Source organism: Gambusia affinis, linkage group LG15 (genome assembly GCF_019740435.1).
Source record: "Gambusia affinis linkage group LG15, SWU_Gaff_1.0, whole genome shotgun sequence".
Taxonomy (NCBI): domain Eukaryota; kingdom Metazoa; phylum Chordata; class Actinopteri; order Cyprinodontiformes; family Poeciliidae; genus Gambusia; species Gambusia affinis.
This window is the reverse complement of record NC_057882.1, coordinates 15,517,751-15,536,192: the sequence shown is the minus strand read 5'-3', so window position 1 is coordinate 15,536,192 and position 18,442 is coordinate 15,517,751. Positions and strand designations below refer to the sequence as shown.

Sequence of the window (18,442 nt, the reverse complement as noted above, 5' to 3'; positions counted from 1 at the left end):
TTTGCAGCCACAGCAGCATTTTTTCCCCCGGTGCCAGTTTCAGACTGACTAAAGCTAGAGTTTCCAGCAGAGTATCGCTTACGGGGCTCACCTGAAAAGCATCAATGCAGGTTAAAACGGCTGAGCCGACGACTGCAGGCGTATCACACTGTGCCTCCACGAGATAGAATGTCCTCTTTTGAAATTTGGCACCATATTCCTGACCTGGTCTTAAAATGTTAAAAAGTTTTGCAATGTTTAAAATATTCCAACCCATTTCAGAAACCGTAGAGGTCATGATACAGTTCGACCAGCCCCATTAAAATTGGCAAAAATATATATATTTTAATTTGAAAAGGGAGATTAATGTTGACTGTAGAAACACGACATGCCGTTATCTGTTTTTCCACTGGATCCCAGCCCCTATCTAATTGTATACTTTTAATATATTTTAGTTCATTTTATTATGTATGGCATTTGGTCCGGTATTATATTTTAAAGTGCTTTTAAAAGGCTGGACTGGATTGGAAGCTGGATAAACGCCAACATCATTTTATGGGAATTTATAATAGACAAGGACAAGGTACCATATATTTTTAGAAAGTGGAAGTTATGTAATATATTGGTTGCTGAAATTACAGCTTCAAGAATTTAAGGTTGTCTGTAACAACTTTGCACTTCTAGACACAGAATCTCTCCCTGTTGCAAAATAACTCAGCCATCAACCTCAGTTTGTTTGCAATAGTTCTAATGCTAAAGTCAAACTTGCTAAGGTGAATTCTGAACATTTTCCTGAACCACAGCTAAAACGTGTTGTTCAGTGGCAACAACTGTCTCACGCTTAAGAAACTTAATTTGCTAGCAAGACTTTGGGAAAGCTTCCGTAAACAGTCATTTCAGGTCTTGTTGGAAATTAAGGAGGATTTAATTGTACTTCACGTGACTCGGTTCGTAATGGTGGTTGGCTTGAGTACATCAAATTGCATGTATCGCATTTGGGAGTAATTATGGACTCCGATTTTAAATTTAATAAACAGATCTGCTCTGCTTGTCAGGAAAGAAATTTTCTTCACGTTCTGACAAACACTCAGTTTTGTTGAGGGTTGACTTGGAGAAAATAAAAGGCACCTTAAGCTCAACATGTCCAGACAACTGCAACAAGCTTTCTGCTGGTGTCAGTCAACAATCTTTTTCACATCTTCGGCTTGTTTAAAATGATCCTGACTGTCTTTTAATTTGTACCCAGACTAGACCACATCTCATTTGTTTTCAGCTGCCACAAAAGCAAGGTAGAACCGTAGTGGAGATGAAGGTTTATCTGTTGCGCTCTCTAAAAATTACATTGCCTTTTAAATGTTCAGACGACATATTTTCCTCCTATTTTTAAAGTCTCTTTTAAAACCATTGTGTTTCAATAGCATTTGGCCTGGTGTGAGTTGACATGCTCTTTTTAATCAGAATCAGATTTATTGGCCAAGATGTGCACAAACAACAAATTGGGCCTCGATAAAATTGCACTCAGTGTACAGTCAGAAGACCAGTCCAGTGACCATTGGAGACAACACCAGCAAGTGTAAACAATGGATAAATGACAAAAAATGTAAAGGTGCATCAATTCTTATGCAAGGCTCTGTTCTTTTGGAAAAAATTGCCATTGTTTCTTTTTTTTGTACCAAGCAGCATGTATGAGGGTTTTGGTGGAAGTCTGAGAAATGGAACAACATTTACAACAATTTCTTTTTGAAAAGTTCTTTAATGCACTTATGCAGAATAGTAGCACTGGTGAATCTGACCATCAAAAATGCAAATGGATGGCTATGCATACTATTTTTACAAACTCGTTAGGTACCAAAAAGTAAACCTGTTTGATTATTGGCAGGATTCAAGGATAATGGACTCAGGTAACAGCAACATGTCTCTAAATTGAGTTTCACTACTGTAGCAAGTTTCTGACAACATAAATCTGGTTGCAGTACCCGGATTATTAAAAAAACAGTGGTTCATTTTGACACAGTGGTGATCAGTGCAATACCGTTTTAGGCCAGTAGAGAGCAGTAGCTCCTCACAAAGTCTTAGAACCTATGGCATCTTAATGTTTTCATTTGCTGCATATGCACTCACATGCAAAGAGAAAAGTTATATGGCAAACCGCACAAAGGTTTATAAGGCATCAGCATTGTGTCTTCATTTTAACTGACAGTATATAGGCAGCATTTACACAGAAAGGAACTGCTGGACTGAGACCTCCTCTGTCAGCAGTGGGCAGGGTCTCATGAGGTGTTAGTACTCTCAGACCAGAGGCTTTTTTGGTAGATCTGGGACAGGTGTTGGGTTTCCATTAGGTTGCCTTTTGTTATTGTTGGAGTAGTTGGCTTTAGAGCTTTTTCTATTAGTCGGCCGCCTATGGCGTCTCCTCTTTGCCTGACGAGAGTTGGGTTGTTTTGATTCTTGTACAGGTTCTAGTTGTACTGTGCCACTCTGAGCATCCGAGGACTCGTCAATGAAGGCAAGGTTCTCCGCCAAGTAGTCCAAAGGCTGCGGCTGGACAGGTTCTGGAGGAGGCTCCGTTGCTGGAACCTGGTCGGTCTGCGTGGCCTGAGAGTCCGTTTCTGATTCTGATCCGGATTGTGATTCAGAAGATGAATAGGAAGAAGAGTAAGATCCAGATTCGGTGTGACTTTGGTTTTGCTCTTGTTTTTCTCCTGGGGCTCCGCTGGCCGAGTGGCTGTGACCGTGACTGTGACTGTGACCATGGCTGCGATGGCGGCGCTTTCGCCGACGACGCTTGAAAGGGTCCTCTAAATTTCCTGGAATACGAAAGTCCACGGACATGTTCTGGATGTTCTGGGTCCAGTCTGTGGTTAGGGCTCTCAGTTCCTCCATCTGAAATAGAAATACTGAAACTTTATCATCTTAAGATCTGTACGGAATGTCTCAAGATTTTTAAACTCTACTTCTAAAAAAATATCCCTCATGTTTTAGTTACTTCATGCAGTCTCTTCAAAGCCAAAACACTCTTGTAATGTTATTTGTAATGGTAACTCAAGACACTGGAGCTGATATAGCTCATGGTAGTTCATATAGTAGGTGGAAAGAGACCCAAGAAACACTTGAAACGATTCACCATCATCTTCCATAGCACTTTCCCTCATTAAAACAAATGATGATGTACAGACAGCAGAAAAAATACAGAGAAAGGAAGTACCTCAGCCTTGGTCTTCTTTGACAGAACCCGGAGCCAGTTACCGATCATTGTCAGGACGGAAGCAAAGTATGCAAGACCCAGGAGGATCCAAAACCACACCAAAGGCTTATACCAGTACTCTGGCAAAAGGTTCTCTCCTATGCGGGTCATAAATTCACCTTCCCCTTTGATACAAGTACAAAAGTATACAAAGGAAATGTTAATGAAGTTAATCAACCAATCAATCAATTACCCAATCAATCGATTCATCCATCCATCCACATTCATCCATTCATCGACATCCATCCATCCATTTATCCATCCATTTATCCATCCATCCATATGAGGAGACAAAGAAATCAATAATTCATCCCTCGCACAAAATATTTGAATAATTAATGATGCTGTCTGTGCATAAGAGAACTTAATGCATTGCAACTGGCATGTATTTATGGATGACTAATTAAGTCACACTGCTACTTGACTACAGATCAATAATCAATAATCAATAACCAAAAACACATCAAAAATGGTCAAATGGTTCTGTTCACTTAAGTTCCTTTGCAGTCTAACATTACATCAAAAAAAGTATGTGTGATTTTAGAACCGTTAGGATTAAAATTTTTTTGCCAAATACCAGAATAATGAACAGGATATATTTTTATTTTGGAATATTTTTAAACTCTCTTCCAATTCGGAAGTTTACATATGTCTCCTTAGCATTTGAATGAAAGGTCTTCAAACTGTATGATTGGAGTCTATGATTTTGGGCATCCTACAAGCTTTCCACAGTAGTTTGTTATAATTTTGGCCGATTCCTCTTGACAGAACTGGCACAACAGAGTCGGGATTGTAGACTGCCTTGCTCACAGACACTTTTTCAGCTTTACCTAACATTTTTCTATTGGGTTGAGATCAGGGGTTTGTGATGGCCTTTACAAAAACTGACTTGGTTGTACTTAAGCAAATTTGAAAAAAAATAAATAAATGTCAGCATGCATGGGAACATTTTCCAACTGGAAGAAATGCTCTAGCTTCCTGGCTCATGTCTTGTGATGTTGCTTTAATATTTCCATAAAAATAGTCCAATGGCCAAATTTAAAGACATATATCAAAGCATATTGGAGTATCTTTTGGGCAAAAGTGCCGCTTTGGGAGAAAATGCGCTAGGGAAGCTACTCAGTCATCCAAGACATGACAGTCCGAATTACTTAAGTAGCAGACAACTAAAGAAGCATGTTGAAAGAGAAGTGAAACATCACCAAAACAAACAACAAACAAACAAGAGAATAAGTCCAGTTTCCTACTACTTAAGAATACGCTAAGGTATGCCAGGTAAGTCAGAACTGTTTATTTACCTGCAACATAGTCACCAAAGCCCACTGTGGTCAGTGTGATAACCACAAAGTAGGCAGACTCCAGAAGGGACCAGTTTTCCACTTGTTGAAAAACCAAAGTGGGCACAGCAAGAAAAAGCAAGCAACCCAGCAGGATGGACAGGATCGCTGAGATCACACGCACAATAGTGGGACTAATGCGCCACTTCTGTCAACAAAGTGAGATAACATAGTATAAGACAAAGAAAAACTTAAAATGAAAGGAAGTGTTTTAAATACTATGAAAGCTTCTGACCAGGAAGAGTTTCTCTATTTTGGCAACAGTGTTCCTCAGCCAAGTACCGAGATGGTCACCAACCCCAGCAAGCAGGATGCCGAACATTGGGATTCCCACGAGGGCGAAACAGATGCAAAAGAGCTTCCCTCCATCTGACTTGGGGGAGATGTTTCCATAGCCTGTACATGTCATGCCAGAGGTGAGGAAGCAGTTTATTTAAGTCAACACAGTTATATATATATATATATATATATATATATATATATATATATATATATATATATACATATATATATATATATATATATATATATATATATATATATATATATATATATATATATATAAAAAAAACACGGTGCATGTTTTAGCAGACACCTACCAATGGTAGTGATTATTGTCCCTGAGAAAAAAAGAGCACTAGCTACATCCCAGTTTGTGGCAAAGGTTTTATTGAGTATAGCAGCTTCAGCGTCCACTCCTGAACCTACAGCCTCAAGCACTTTCTGAGAAGGGACAAAGCACAAGAGATTAGAAAGGCAAAGATGCAATGTTGATATAAAGAAGGTCTGTGAACTAGAACTACAATGGCTCACCAATAAAAACCTAACCAACAGCAGCTCTAATGATCTTAATCCTCAATTAAGATTTATGTTCTGTATTGTTTTCTGCTCCTACTCAAACATAAATATCCACTCAACATTCATGCAAATTTTACCGTTATATCTAATAAGTTGTAAGTTCTTCATTGCACCGGAGAGTGATTGATTGTGGCACATATGTCAAGGCCAGCTTCAAAGCTATTCCATCCATCTATTCGTAAGAGTTCTCATAAATGAGGTATAGCTGGTTGTAGGGAAACACAACATTAAAAACAGTCCATGATTTGTTTGCTTGATTGCAATTACAGCAGCAGATATGTTCAAAAATATCTTTCCCCTCACCAGACACACAAACAACCCCTTTAATATCCACTCACAGTTCCAAGATTTTCTACTTATAACTTTGTGGCTTTAGGCCTAGAACATACTTGAGCAAAACTTTGACTAAACCAAAGAGTTGTTTAGCATCCAACATGTGGCTCAATGAAACCTGACACACAATACCAACGTGGGGCAGGGGTCGACATCTGAGGAATAACTGCGAGGGCTGCCAACTCAACCATAAATAAGAGGACAGCAGTTCTTATGCAAGCTGTCATTACCTGCGTAGTCCTGTTGAATAACTATTCTAGATTTCTTCATGTGGTCTGTGATTGCATGTTTGAAATGGTGATAATAAAATAATCCTATTTTGTCACACTTCGTTATATACTATTTGATAATGTCAGTATATCTAATTATAATAGCACTGTAAAAATATTAAATTAAAAATTAAGTAGGGTGATTTCTACTAACATAGCATAAATATTTGCCTGCTATATTTGCCTGCTTGCTATCAAGCTAATTTTATTGTCTCTTCTACCAAGAGACATGCAAACATGCCTTTACCTTGGCTTTGTTCTATTCTTCCTCTTTTTCTCTCTCCCTGAAGAATAAAAGACAGTTTTTGCGACATTGTTTTGCTTGCTTGTCTTCCACCGGTGCTTTGGAGGTTTGAATACGAAATGAACGGCAGCTAGTATTACCGGTGAAACGTGACCTACCGCGGCCACCAGGGGGAACCCAAGAGCAATTTATTTTTTTCTTTTTGCTCATATAAAGAACAACTTTATAATGAAATTGCTATAATAAAAAAGAAAACAAGAAAAGGAAATAGACTTTGATTTTATGTTTTTTTAAATGTACTGATATTTTAAATATAAAAGTATTTTAAAATAAAGGCATCTGCATCCTGGTTAATGCTTGGTTAGTGTAAAAAAAACCAAACAGAATAAACTGCTAATTTTCTACTCATATTTCACATTATGTGATTTGTTGTTGTTTTTTAAGGCTTTTCCCGGCACTAGTGTCCTTTATTTTCACACCTGAATAGAATAATTAGGTTATTAAGGCTCTGGAGAACTGATCTACACCAGGAGAAGGTAATTAATTAATTTCATTCCAGTGTTTTGTACTTGTGGCACATCTAAAAACTACAGGACAGCGGCCCTTGAGGACTGGACTTGGACACCTGTGACTTAGAGGGTCTTTTGTTTGTTCTGCAGAGCTCCTCAGTTCTTGTATCGTTCAGCGCTGCCGTTGCTCTTCCCACACTTTGGACCGAACCATTGTTCTAACAATGGCGGGGATAGACCTAAAAATTCATTCTTCTATTTTTCTTAAATGCATGGCAGATTTATTTCGCTCATCGTTTCTATTGCCTTTTCATAATGATATTGTTTAAATGCAAAGGTTTCGTTTATGATTTCTCTGAGGGGGACAATTGTAGACTTTTCCAAGATTGAGGGGGTCCGGATCCTTCAGAACTCCCCGAGATTTCCGCCCACGCATGACACAACTAAATGAATGAAACGGGTTGAAGTTAACCTGCTGCTTCTACAACCTCGAAGCTGCTAAGCAAGGCAAAAGCTATGTAATGGTTCAAGGGTGTAATGTATTGATCACAGATGGTTGGCGGATTTAAGACAGAAACCAAACGCTGAACCATTGTGGAACATCAGGCATACTTCTTACCATTAATACACACAGGACAGGTCAAAGTTGTCACACACCTAAAGGAAGGTGTCTATACTCCCAATGTGATTAATCTTTTGGAATGGGACTTGTCACATCCCATGCGGACATTACATCGAACCTACTTCACTCCTCCTTTGGTTCTGAAGTGCAGGTTTTATTTGCAAGAGTGAATATTACTGGCTTGAGTTGTGATTTATAATTAGCCAGACGAGCCACTTGGTCTTTGGCTCGTTTAATAGACATTTAATGGAAATGTTCTGTTAAAAAGGCTAGAACAAGATGCTGTGACCTATTCCCTCCTTTCTATGTTGATATGCTTACTCTGCTCTTGCTTCATTTTGCTCTGATTTGTGTGATGTTTTGAAGACTCAAAAGCTTCGCCCAATGTCTCCACAGCTTTTATGACAGCAGAGCAGTGTAGAGCAGAAATGGAGAGGAAATTCAGTCTGCTGGTATGAAACCATGAATTATTGTAGAAACAACATAAGAGCAATGTTTCCTACCGGTTTACACCCGAACCGAAGGTCATCCTACTTTGACTGGATCGGCCATATCTCAATTTCCCTCTAGACATGGACATCTTCTAATGTTAGACTTCATACTTCATACTTTATTAATTTGATCTCTCTCTAAAATACTTTACAAACTTATTACTTCTCTTCCGTCCTTTGGTCGCATTAACCTTTTCGCCAATGTCAGCCATTGCACATGTAGATAGCATAGCGAGCTAAAACAGTCATTTACGATGTTCTTTCTGAAAGCGAGGACAGGCATCTTTAGATCACAACCCGCTGGCCAAACCAGCAGTGTAAATTCTCCGCCTATGTGTGGATCAACTTTCCTGTACTTAGACGCACCCTGCAGCAAAACCAGCGTCACATAGCTGCTCAGAGCCCACCTGTTATCTAGTAGAGCTACGCAGGAACGCTGCACTGCTACACAGAACTGCGTCTCTATAGATCCACAAAACAGAGACGCAGTACTCCAGTGAGTGAACAACATCTGCAAATATGTAAAATATTCAAACATTTTATAATCTATTGAACTTTTACAACATATTTTGTCTAGAATCTTCTTCAGGTGACCATCAAATGTAGGTCTTATTATTAGTCGGCCATTCCAAAGTGTTGAACTTCCACTCGTGAGGTCCATTTATTTGTTGATTTGAATGTATGTTTAGACTCAATGTGATGCTAAAAACTATAATCCGTCTTCATCGTCTGCTTTCCACTCTGCGAAAACACAAAATCTTAACTTGTAAGTAACTAAGTAAGCGAATAATGCCTTGACATTTATGAAAACGTACTAGTTATAAATAAAGTAATCAGCCAGTGAAAAAAGTTTTATTTCATATTATGGATTATGATATGGTTACACCTGCTTATTTTTCCAGGACTGTGACGCACTAGTGCTTATCACCAGTGGCGAAGGCAGATACACAGTTTGCCAGTCACAGGTCAACACAGGGCAGAGACCCATACACACACTCACATACTGCAATACTGTGGAACCTTTTGTATCCTGCTCCTGACTGACACCTTTATGTAATGATAATTAATTTAAAAATACTTCAACTTGAATGAATCAGCCAGGGGTTTTAACAAAATACTACTGCAGCTTTTTAATTTTTTTTTCTTCCCATCAAAATTTTTGCCAAATAAATTTGCATGATTCATTTTAGCAATAAAATATTCCAAAAATAATTTCACATGAAGCTGTAAATAAGTTGGATGATTTAAGCAAGTGCCAGACACACCATAAACATTTTTTTTTATTATTAAAATAGAGAATATTTATGATTTTAAGTATCATAATTTTCTTTAAGATAACAAAACTGAATTTTATACAATCCAACGCATCCTAAAATTGAGTTGAAAAAATAAAGCTAAATACTACTGCTGCAAATGACAATAAAAATAAGACTTAAACAGAAGCAGTTTTGGCAGGCACAATTGAAAACAGACATGGACACGACATCCCACGATTTGTAGCAAAAGAAATTCAAAAACACAAATTTATCTCGGGATAAGTGACTGAACAAGTGGTTCCCGCCTCGCCGGGTCCAGTTTTACCTGAACGTAGTCGTTGAGGGCGTACAGGTCAACGCAGGAGTTGTTGAACAGGAAACCCCGGGTTTGGTCCATCAGCACCGCATGCTCTTTTCCCTCCAGCGGAGCCTCCAGTGCGCGGAACACCAGCGCTCCCATCACCAAGTAAAGGAGCACCATGGTGAAGATCAACAGCAGGGTGGAGCAGCGCATGGCTGCACCGCCTCTCAGTCCGAACTCAGCCTGGTGCCTCTCTCTGCCACCCTCAGCTCTGACGGGGCCTCGATCCCAGCTGCTGCAACTGAAACATCAGCAACCACAGACGCACAGGGATTTTATTCTGACCACACAGCGTCTGAAAGTGGCTCCTGACTGCACACATGCCTGCAGCAGACAGTCCAGTTACATCAGCTGCACCAGGCATTAAATCAACTCGGGCTTTACTGTACCGCTGACACACAAGAACATGGGGGGTGGAAACCTGTCATCTGGCCTTCCTCTGAACAGAGGCCATTGTGTATCTGCCTATAAAACGTCCACCATGCGTGTCATGAATGCAACAGACGGAGCAAACTCACCTGTCGGCCCTCTTTATCTGCCCGCGCCTTCGCTCCTTTTTCGCATCGGCTCTGATGATGGTGTCCCTGGACCCGTAGTCGATGGGGAACCCGTCACCCTCGCACTCCAAGGAAGGGGACACTGCACGGGGAAAGACACACTTCAGGCTCCACGAAGCTTGATGTCACCAATCGAACCAGACTTTCCCCATCTCTACCACTAGTGGCAAAGTGAAGCTAGGTGGAGCTTTTCTGAGGAGTGTGTGTGGGGGAGAGAGATGTGAAAGAGCAGGTTGGGTGGGAAGACGCTGATCACTGTTGGCTCAGCTCAAGACGGCACTCTACTTTATTAAACCCCAAAACAAGAGGATGTGTGACTCTGCACAAGTCCACCTTCGTTAAACTGATAGCGCTGACCACCAGCAGCTAAATGTCGTCAGAAGCTCAGATGCTGAGTAAAGTTTGAGATGCTCTAACTTGGTTATTGTCCGGAAAGGCTTGGGTTACAAGTTGCGATCCTAAAAGCAGTGGACTGCATGCTAGGGGGGACAACATAAAGGGAGCACTACGGTTCCCTGAAGTTCAGAGATTGTAGCTCTTCAGTCAGCAGATCTGTTCTGGTCTGCATCCAAAACTTGGAGCAGTAAACTGCCACACAGTGACAGCCAAACAGACGTGCACTCTAACCAGTTTTACAGCTGCTGGGAAAGCACAGAGGAACTGCCCACTTGCAAATATGAGCACATCTCAGTCATATATACATATATACGTGTATAGAAGCCTTCCTAAATGACTAAAAATGACAACACGATGCTCGCTTGTAGTCGCATTTTGTTATGATAATGCTGGCGCACAGTGCTGGTATCATTACTGAACACTTTTCTGCAGCACACTTAGAAATAAAATTCAAACTTTTACATGCTTCGCTGAGCTCCTCTGTGACCAATCGACGTGAAATTGCCAAGCGAGCAAACACCTCAGAATGCTAAGCACGCTACGAGACGCTTGGCAGAAGGAAAGTGTAATATGCACTGCGTTAAGTGCCAATAGGGCTGCTGCTGCAGCAGCGCAAACGCAGCCCTGCATAAGGATCCACTTTTATTGCCACTCGGGAGTCCATTTGAATCCTGACAGATGCTGCGGACGCTTTGAGGCATGTGCGCTTACCTCAGACCCGAAGGATCCTCAGGAATCCAACAAGAGGCGCGGCGGCAAGATGCGGGAGGGGAGGGCGTCCCATGGAGTTCAAGCAGCCGCATGCAGACAAGTGTGTGAGAAAAGGAGCGCGGTCGGGTTGTGCTGAGCACACCAGAGAGGGGAAAAAGGTGCTCAATCAAACGGACTTTATACGAACAGAGCGAGAGAGGGAATGAAAGAGAGAGCTGGGATGGAGGTTTGACAGTGTAAGTCAGACAGTTTTTGGATTTTATTTGTATTTTAGGAAAGATTAACTGAATTATTTGCTTCAATATTTTGTGATTTGTGTTTTACTTTCCAAAAAACAAAACTACGAAAAAAAACAACAACAACAACAACAACAACAACCCAGGAGTGAATTGAGTTGTACTAGAGCAAGTTGGTCTATCAGTGCCGCATTTATTTATCAGCTCACGTAAATCCTATTTAGTCTTTACTTATTTATTTACCTAAGTGTAAGCCTGAGGTCTAATGCCGGGATTTTTTGAGTTCCTGTGCTTGAGCCCAGTGAGACTTGGCCAACATACACATGCTTACATTCGTACTATTTCTGGCTCATCTGCATCAACCTAGAGTTTCATTCATAGGTCTTCAATTTCATTCTCCACTTTGATAGCTGGCACTGCACCACACGCAGAGGAAACAGGAGTCCCACAAACAGGAAAGTCTTCAAACTCATTGACCTCTCTGTGTTCTTCCCGTAATAAATCCAGAAAATCTAATGTGTTTTATTGAGTTTTAACGCAACACACCAACTTAAGGTCGAGCAGTTGAAGGAAATTGAGTTCAGTTCAATTCAGTAATAATTTATTTATGCCCAAAGGGAAATGAAATGTTGTAACTCATATCATCAGATTATTTTCAAAGAGTCCAAGGTGTTACTGTGGGCAGTAGCACTGATAATCCCCCTCATTTGCTTGTGCTGCTACTCTTTAAATTTCTGTCTGGCTGTATGGTTAGGCGTTTACTTTTCTTTCTTTGGACTGCAAACCTCTGAGGTATTTTTCTACCAGCTGTTGATATCTAGAGTATAATTTATTTTTTTTTTTTATTTTTTTTTTGCATATTCTTCATTGGAAAGTAGCTCAGGCTCGGTGAGAGTTGACGAAAAGTCTCAGTGTACATCGACTTTCAAGTCTCGCCACAGATTCTCTGTTTGATTTTAGGACTGGGTCATTCACACTCATGAGGAGTATGCTTTGATCTAGAGCATTGTTTCTCAAAGTGGATGCCGCCGCTGAAAATGTTCGACTTTTGAAACTCAGAAATTTCCATGTTTTTTTTTTTTCTAGAAAATCTCTGGAATTAATCTCAATTTATTTATTTATTTATTTTTTGGTGCAAATTTACTCCTGTTTTTCACATGAGGTACTCAATTCCTTGGATGACATTATCAGATACATGTGCTTTCAGGGCGTTGGATATATCATCTTCTTTTCAGCCAATTTCTGTAGTTTGAGAAGAGAATCTGGTGCGCATGAGAAACCAACTGTTTTTCTTTTCTCCATTTCCCAGCAGCGTCCATTTGTGGAACCTCAAAACAATTTTGGGTGAAAACTTAATTACAATTCATAAGTAGCTTAAGTTCTGCGATGGACTGGTGACGTGTTAGATAATGGATGGAAATGGCCTAAATTTGGTTTGATGGTCAGACAGTTGATGTAGAAACACATAAAAACATCCAGGGGTGTTATTTCAAGTGATGCTTTGTCTTTTCAAAGAAGATACAAATTAAAATCTTTAAAAAAAAAAAATTCATTCAAGCTTTTGCTTTCCATTTAATTTATTATTGAAAGAAACACACACAGTGACTTTCACAAAAAAAAAAAAAAAAAACTGATTTGGGAATGCTCTTAACATAAACTTGGCAAAAATATTTTAAGAGTGAGCCATATCCTATTCCGCGTTCTTGTTGTTGAAAATACACACACAAAATAAAAAAATCTAGAAGAAGATCAACCTGACAAATATGGGACATGATTTGCAGTTACGTTTTTAAACTGGAAGAAGTTTTCCATGTTTCAAACCTACGAAGATTTTGATTTGCCGCCAACAGAAATGATGAAATTAGACTTCTTTGAGTATTAAATTGAAATATTTTGTATTTAGTTTATAGTTGAGAAGGTAAAAATGAAAAAAAAACAAAAAAACAAAACAACTAAATAACATACATACATACAGTTTTTGCCTTTTGAACAATTAAAAACAAAATATTTGGCAAGTAAATTCAACTTGGCGTTTTGGGCACCACAGCCTCAAATGGTCCTTGAAGCTTGGTGTGTTTTCCGTCTCCCCAGATTTTAGTGCTCAGTGAACTATTAGCCTCCCTGAAGTTAAATCCATCTTTTTCTGTCTGGCTCCTGAGCGTCTGTCTGCATTCATAACCTCCCCTCCACCTCCCACTTGTGACAGACGGTTCCCTTATGCTGCGTGATCTGATCAGATGGCGGTACAATGACTTTAAAAATAAAAACAACAAGATGAGTGTTGGTGTGTGTGTGTGTGTACTTTGTCTCTATGACAATTGTTTTCAGTGCGAGCTTTGTGGCTTTCTGTCGCATCAGATAACATGTTCCCCGTAATCAGAGAGTGATTATCACCCTAAATACCGGTTACCATGCTACCAACACATCTTCAGCTGTTGTACATCAGTCAGTTTCATCCACTCCTTCGCTCTCGTCAGTTCCTCTCGTTTCACTTCACCGACGCTCTCGACTGAATGTGTAAATATTTTATTGTAGCCGCAGCTTATGGCCGAAGCTGCAGTGAAAGGTAGTTCTACAAAGAGCCTTTTTTTCTTGTTTCTTTTGTGGGCTCTAATATGACGGTAGTCTGACAGGAAAGGGGGAAGGAGAGGGGAAGACATGCGGCAAATGTCGGCCGGGTCCGGGAATCGAACCTGCGACGGCCGCGTCAAGGACTCAAGGCCTCCAAATGTGGGTTGCGCTGTCCACCACGCCACCACAGCACGCCCATGAGCGTCACACTTTTCACGTCCACATCCGTCTAAAAACGATGTAAAACCATCTGGTACTTTGTGTTCAGTCTGTCACAATAGGCACTAAATCATTTAATTGGTCATTTCCATTTGCATGCTTGTTTGCCTGATCTTTAAAGCAAATGCTGCTATTTAATACAGCCGCCATTTTGAAAAAGTTCAGCAAGCATGTGACATGCAGTACGATGCCGTTAGTTTGGGGTTTTTTTTTCGCTACAGAAACTTTTGCTGGTTTTCTCTGTCTGAACCGAAAGATTAATATGTTTTGTAAAGTGATTTTCCTCTGTTGAGACTTCATATTACATTTTATTTATTATTTTGGCCGTTATACTCATTTTGGATATTTGAAATGTCTTCCAGCCCCAGTGTTAAATGTTCTTCGGAAAGTTTATTGACGACTGAGAGCGGGTCCTTTCATTATTGTGCCTTTGTCACTATATCAGCTGAAAATGTCGTCAAAACAACAATATTATCGTTGATTGCAATAATTTCTGGGACAATTTATCCATCCATCAATACTGGTCAGAGTGACCGGCCCAGGTTGTGTTTCCTTAGATCAAAATAAATCAAAACACATTGAAGGCTGTCAAAATTTTAATTTTACCACACGCCTCTCTATCAATTCTGTATCAAATTAACTGGATGTTCATTTTGCTGATCAATAACGTTCCCGCAACAGTCCTCGTAAAAGTGCTGCGTCATGAATCACAGCTCAGCACCGGGGTCGCAGAGTTTGAAAGGCGACATTCAAAGCCGATTTGATTATACGCGGCTGCTGCGGCGCCAAAAAAAAGCGCTAAACTTTGAGTTTCTACGACCGTTATCGTCAAAGGAGCATCACGTAAAATGAGCTGAGACGAACCCGACTTCAACTTCTCCATCTTTTCCTGCAAATACGGGAAAAGCTCCACTGGGGTCTGGAGTTGCTGAGAGGCAGAATTGGATTTATTTTATGCACTGCGCCTAATAAACTGTTAAATACATTTAGCCGCTTCAATTCAATCTGCGTGAGAGCTTCCGTCTGTCCGATCTCGGCAAAACTGAACTCTGTCCAACGGCAGTGAAAGAGGTGTTCCGTTGCTTTGAATGCATAAATTACTTCATGTGTGTGAGAGAAAGAGACGGGGAGAGAGAGAAGAAAAAGTTTGATGTTTGACAAAACCTTAGAGAAGCGCTGTATTTTATTCTGCAAAACACAACAAAAAAAAAACAACTTTTTTCCTGGTTCCATCATTCATGTCAAGTCACACAAACAGGTAAAACAAGCCAAAGAGTGAAACAAAGAAATTGAAATTCCTCTTACTTCTTGTGGCCCAGTGACTACACCTCCAGATGTTCTTCCAGTGAAGCGCTTTGTTTGATTCCTTGCAGCCGGATAAATACGTCCATCCAGCAGGAGCAGAGGAGACAGATCCAATAAAACATCTGCAAGACCCACACCGGAGCAAAAGTTTGCTCAGACTGATTGACCTAACGACAGACGCGCTCATAATTACCGTAGACATGAGAAGGACGGCAATAAAAAAAAAAAAAAAAAAAAACAGAGGGAGAGGAGAGCCACGCCGCTATTATGAGCACTTTATTTTCAATTAAGCCCTCGTGCCTCCACAGCAAGCTCACTTTCTGACAGATTTGATGATGCGGGGACTTTCTCCCGGCTGGAAGTTGCGTGGTTAGCAAACGTCGGCAACTTTGGTCGTTTGAGGGAAGACGTGTTATCAGACACCACAAAATGAAAGAAAGGACAGAAAAAGAAGATGGAATTACAACTGGAAAATGTATATGTGTATACATTTTTATTTTATACACGTTTATGCTTTTAATCTTGTCAAATAAATAAATGTCCAATACTTGTTCAATAAATTCTCAGTCAGTGGTGCCCCGTGACTGAATGGTGCCCTGGGCGGCTTCCCACATGCAGGGTTTCTCCCAGTGCATTATAAGCCTGGCAGGCCACCAGGCTTTACTTGTGTCCCACCAGGCTAAGCATTGCTTATTCAAGTTTTTTAAATATATATATGTTTGCATTTTAAGACTTTATAGTTGATGCCCAGGTATTAATCTTCAAATCTTCCAATAAGACATAACTATCAAGAGATATTTCCTGTCAACTTGAAACATTTTTTTAACTCAAAAACATGAGTTTTCTGGGGAAACCCTGATGTAGAAGTATTTGTGTAACGCGTGAAAAGTTTTACAGGGTAAAGCGATAACGTGGTCACGTCTTTATGCCAAACAGCAGCAGCTGTAGGCCTGAATATTTTTCCTTTTTCTTAATAAAACTTCGTTGGAAAGACAGAAATATCTCATCTTTCTCCCTCTAGCTAGAACAGACTACTTGTTTTCCTCTGAAATCGACCCAAACAAGGAAAGCATCAACACCTTACAATTATTTGCTTATTCATGGCATATATATTTCATTTAAGCACTGGGAGGGATCCAGAAACGCAGCAGAAAGCTGTTTTATTGAGCAAAGGACAGCTTTTTGTTTCTGTCCAGAATTTTTGCTGCTCTTTCCCCAAATCACTTCTTATCCCAAATGAATATAAAGAAATGATTTTGACTAATCAAACCAGGACCTTCCACAATGGATGTGAATAACTTTGGATGAAATGGCAATCAATGAAATTATGTCTTTAAATGCAGATTAAATAACAAATCCACGTTTTAGAAGTTTTTCTGTTATGTTTTTTTTCCCCCCTGGAATAATTATATTGAATTTCCACAAAAGTATGACATTAAAAGCATCAGTGATGTCATAAATCAAGTTTTCATGTCATTAGGTTTGAAGCTTTTTTTTTTTTAAAACACAAATTTCCTCAAAATGTCAAAATCCCAAAGAAGAAAACATTTCAAAAAAACAACCCAAAATACAATTTCTTTTTTGAAATTACAACAAACTTTCTATAGTAGATATTTATAGAAAAGGAAAAAAAAGTTACTTTTTTCAGAAAATCATGCAATACTTGATGGTTTTTTTTCCTGGACTGAGGGAAAAAAATGTCTCTTTAGTTTGCAGACCTCCGAGTACTTTATCTGGTTAAACACGCCGCATCTTTAATTCCCGTTCATATTGGACTTTTCTTTACGATAACGACGACACCGAACCTCCGACTGCGTTGTCTGGAATATTAGCCAGCTTGGATTCAAATCAGCGTTAGCGGCTTTCACTATTTCAACATTTTGAAGCAAATTCACTCATTTATATCAACAAAATGCCAGGAAACCCAGAGTGCAGACAGGTGAGCTACAGTAATGTGCTGAAACAAACTTATCTTCCATCTACCACAGTGTGTGTTATTTCTAACTGACAGGAAATGAGTGTGACCTCATTTCCCCCATTTTTTTACTCATCTTCTGACACAGCAGCTGCACAGTGAAGCCAAACCTTCGAAGCTGTGTGCATTGGACATGTCCTGTTACACCTCTTATTGATCAGCCCAGGAATCTACTTTACACTTTAATCCAATGCCTGGAGAAAGCTTTTAGACACTGAGAAGGAATCAGGATGAGTAAGGAGGGAGGTGAGGAAAGGTGTGGAACGACGGTCGTGTCAGTGAGAAGTTTGAAATTTCCCTCGGTCGTCATGACTCCGATTCAGATTCAGACGAAACTCTTGGTTTCGTTTGCCCAGAACACATTTTTTATGGAACATTACTATGTCCTCTAGAAATACTATTCTGGGTTTTACTCATAATCATGCTTCCACACACAAAGGCACATTATTTTCTTTTTCCCTGAAAGAACAGATATTGCTCCTCATAATGTTTAACTAAAGACTCCAAAAGTATCTTCTATCTTCTGTAATAAAAAAAAAAACATTGAGTAATCGCAAACACAGGATGCAAAATGAAGTAAAATGTCTTTAAATCTTTGTTCCATCTTAACAGAAGGACGCCGTCGCTGTTTCCTAAGTGCACAAAGGAGCATAATCACAGCTCCTTCCTCCTGTTAGACTTTCTCCATCATTGCTCCCAGAAAACTGGAGCTGCAAAGCATTTTTTTCTTTTATTATTCTGTACATTTGTCCTCACTGTAATATCTGTTGTTCTTACTGTTGTTTTGTGTGAATCTACATGCTTCTTCAACTTGCCTGTCGCTTTAAACCCGCATTTCTCCACTGAGGGACAATTAAACGTTGTTTCTACTCTAATTTCAATTTAAAGGTTAGAAAAGGTTTTTTTTTTAGCATTTAGCAAAGCTAATTTTAGCTTCATTTTATTTATTTTTTAACTCTCTTCTAAGTG

General features: G+C 39.6%; 1 protein-coding gene and 1 long non-coding RNA gene across 2 annotated transcripts in view; one reads left to right on the top strand and one right to left on the bottom strand.

Annotated features, from left to right (window-relative positions):
* LOC122844359 overlaps positions 1-18,442 on the top strand; it is a 43,544-nt gene that overhangs the window by 4,201 nt on the left and 20,901 nt on the right. Inside the window, exon 2 of the long non-coding RNA XR_006372871.1 lies at positions 4,825-4,976. This is a non-coding gene — a long non-coding RNA (uncharacterized LOC122844359). The remainder of the gene's footprint in view (positions 1-4,824; positions 4,977-18,442) is intronic.
* On the bottom strand, positions 1,733-15,949 carry LOC122844337 (potassium channel subfamily K member 4). Its single transcript, XM_044139662.1, has 8 exons — positions 15,499-15,949; positions 10,022-10,142; positions 9,468-9,744; positions 5,160-5,283; positions 4,796-4,956; positions 4,522-4,708; positions 3,185-3,348; positions 1,733-2,862 (listed from the first exon to the last, which is right to left on the bottom strand). Exons 1-8 carry the CDS (start codon positions 15,698-15,700, stop codon positions 2,269-2,271), a joined length of 1,830 nt encoding a protein of 609 aa, XP_043995597.1. The 5' UTR covers positions 15,701-15,949; the 3' UTR covers positions 1,733-2,268.

Excerpts from the sequence above, each read along its gene's own strand:
- LOC122844337 (XM_044139662.1), bottom strand. The coding sequence starts at position 15,700 with ATGTCTACGGTAATTATGAGCGCGTCTGTCGTTAGGTCAATCAGTCTG. Across the intron at positions 9,745-10,021 it reads CAGATAAAGAGGGCCGACAG|TTGCAGCAGCTGGGATCGAG; the intron begins GTGAGTTTGCTC and ends CTGATGTTTCAG. Across the intron at positions 2,863-3,184 it reads CAAAGAAGACCAAGGCTGAG|ATGGAGGAACTGAGAGCCCT; the intron begins GTACTTCCTTTC and ends TTTCTATTTCAG.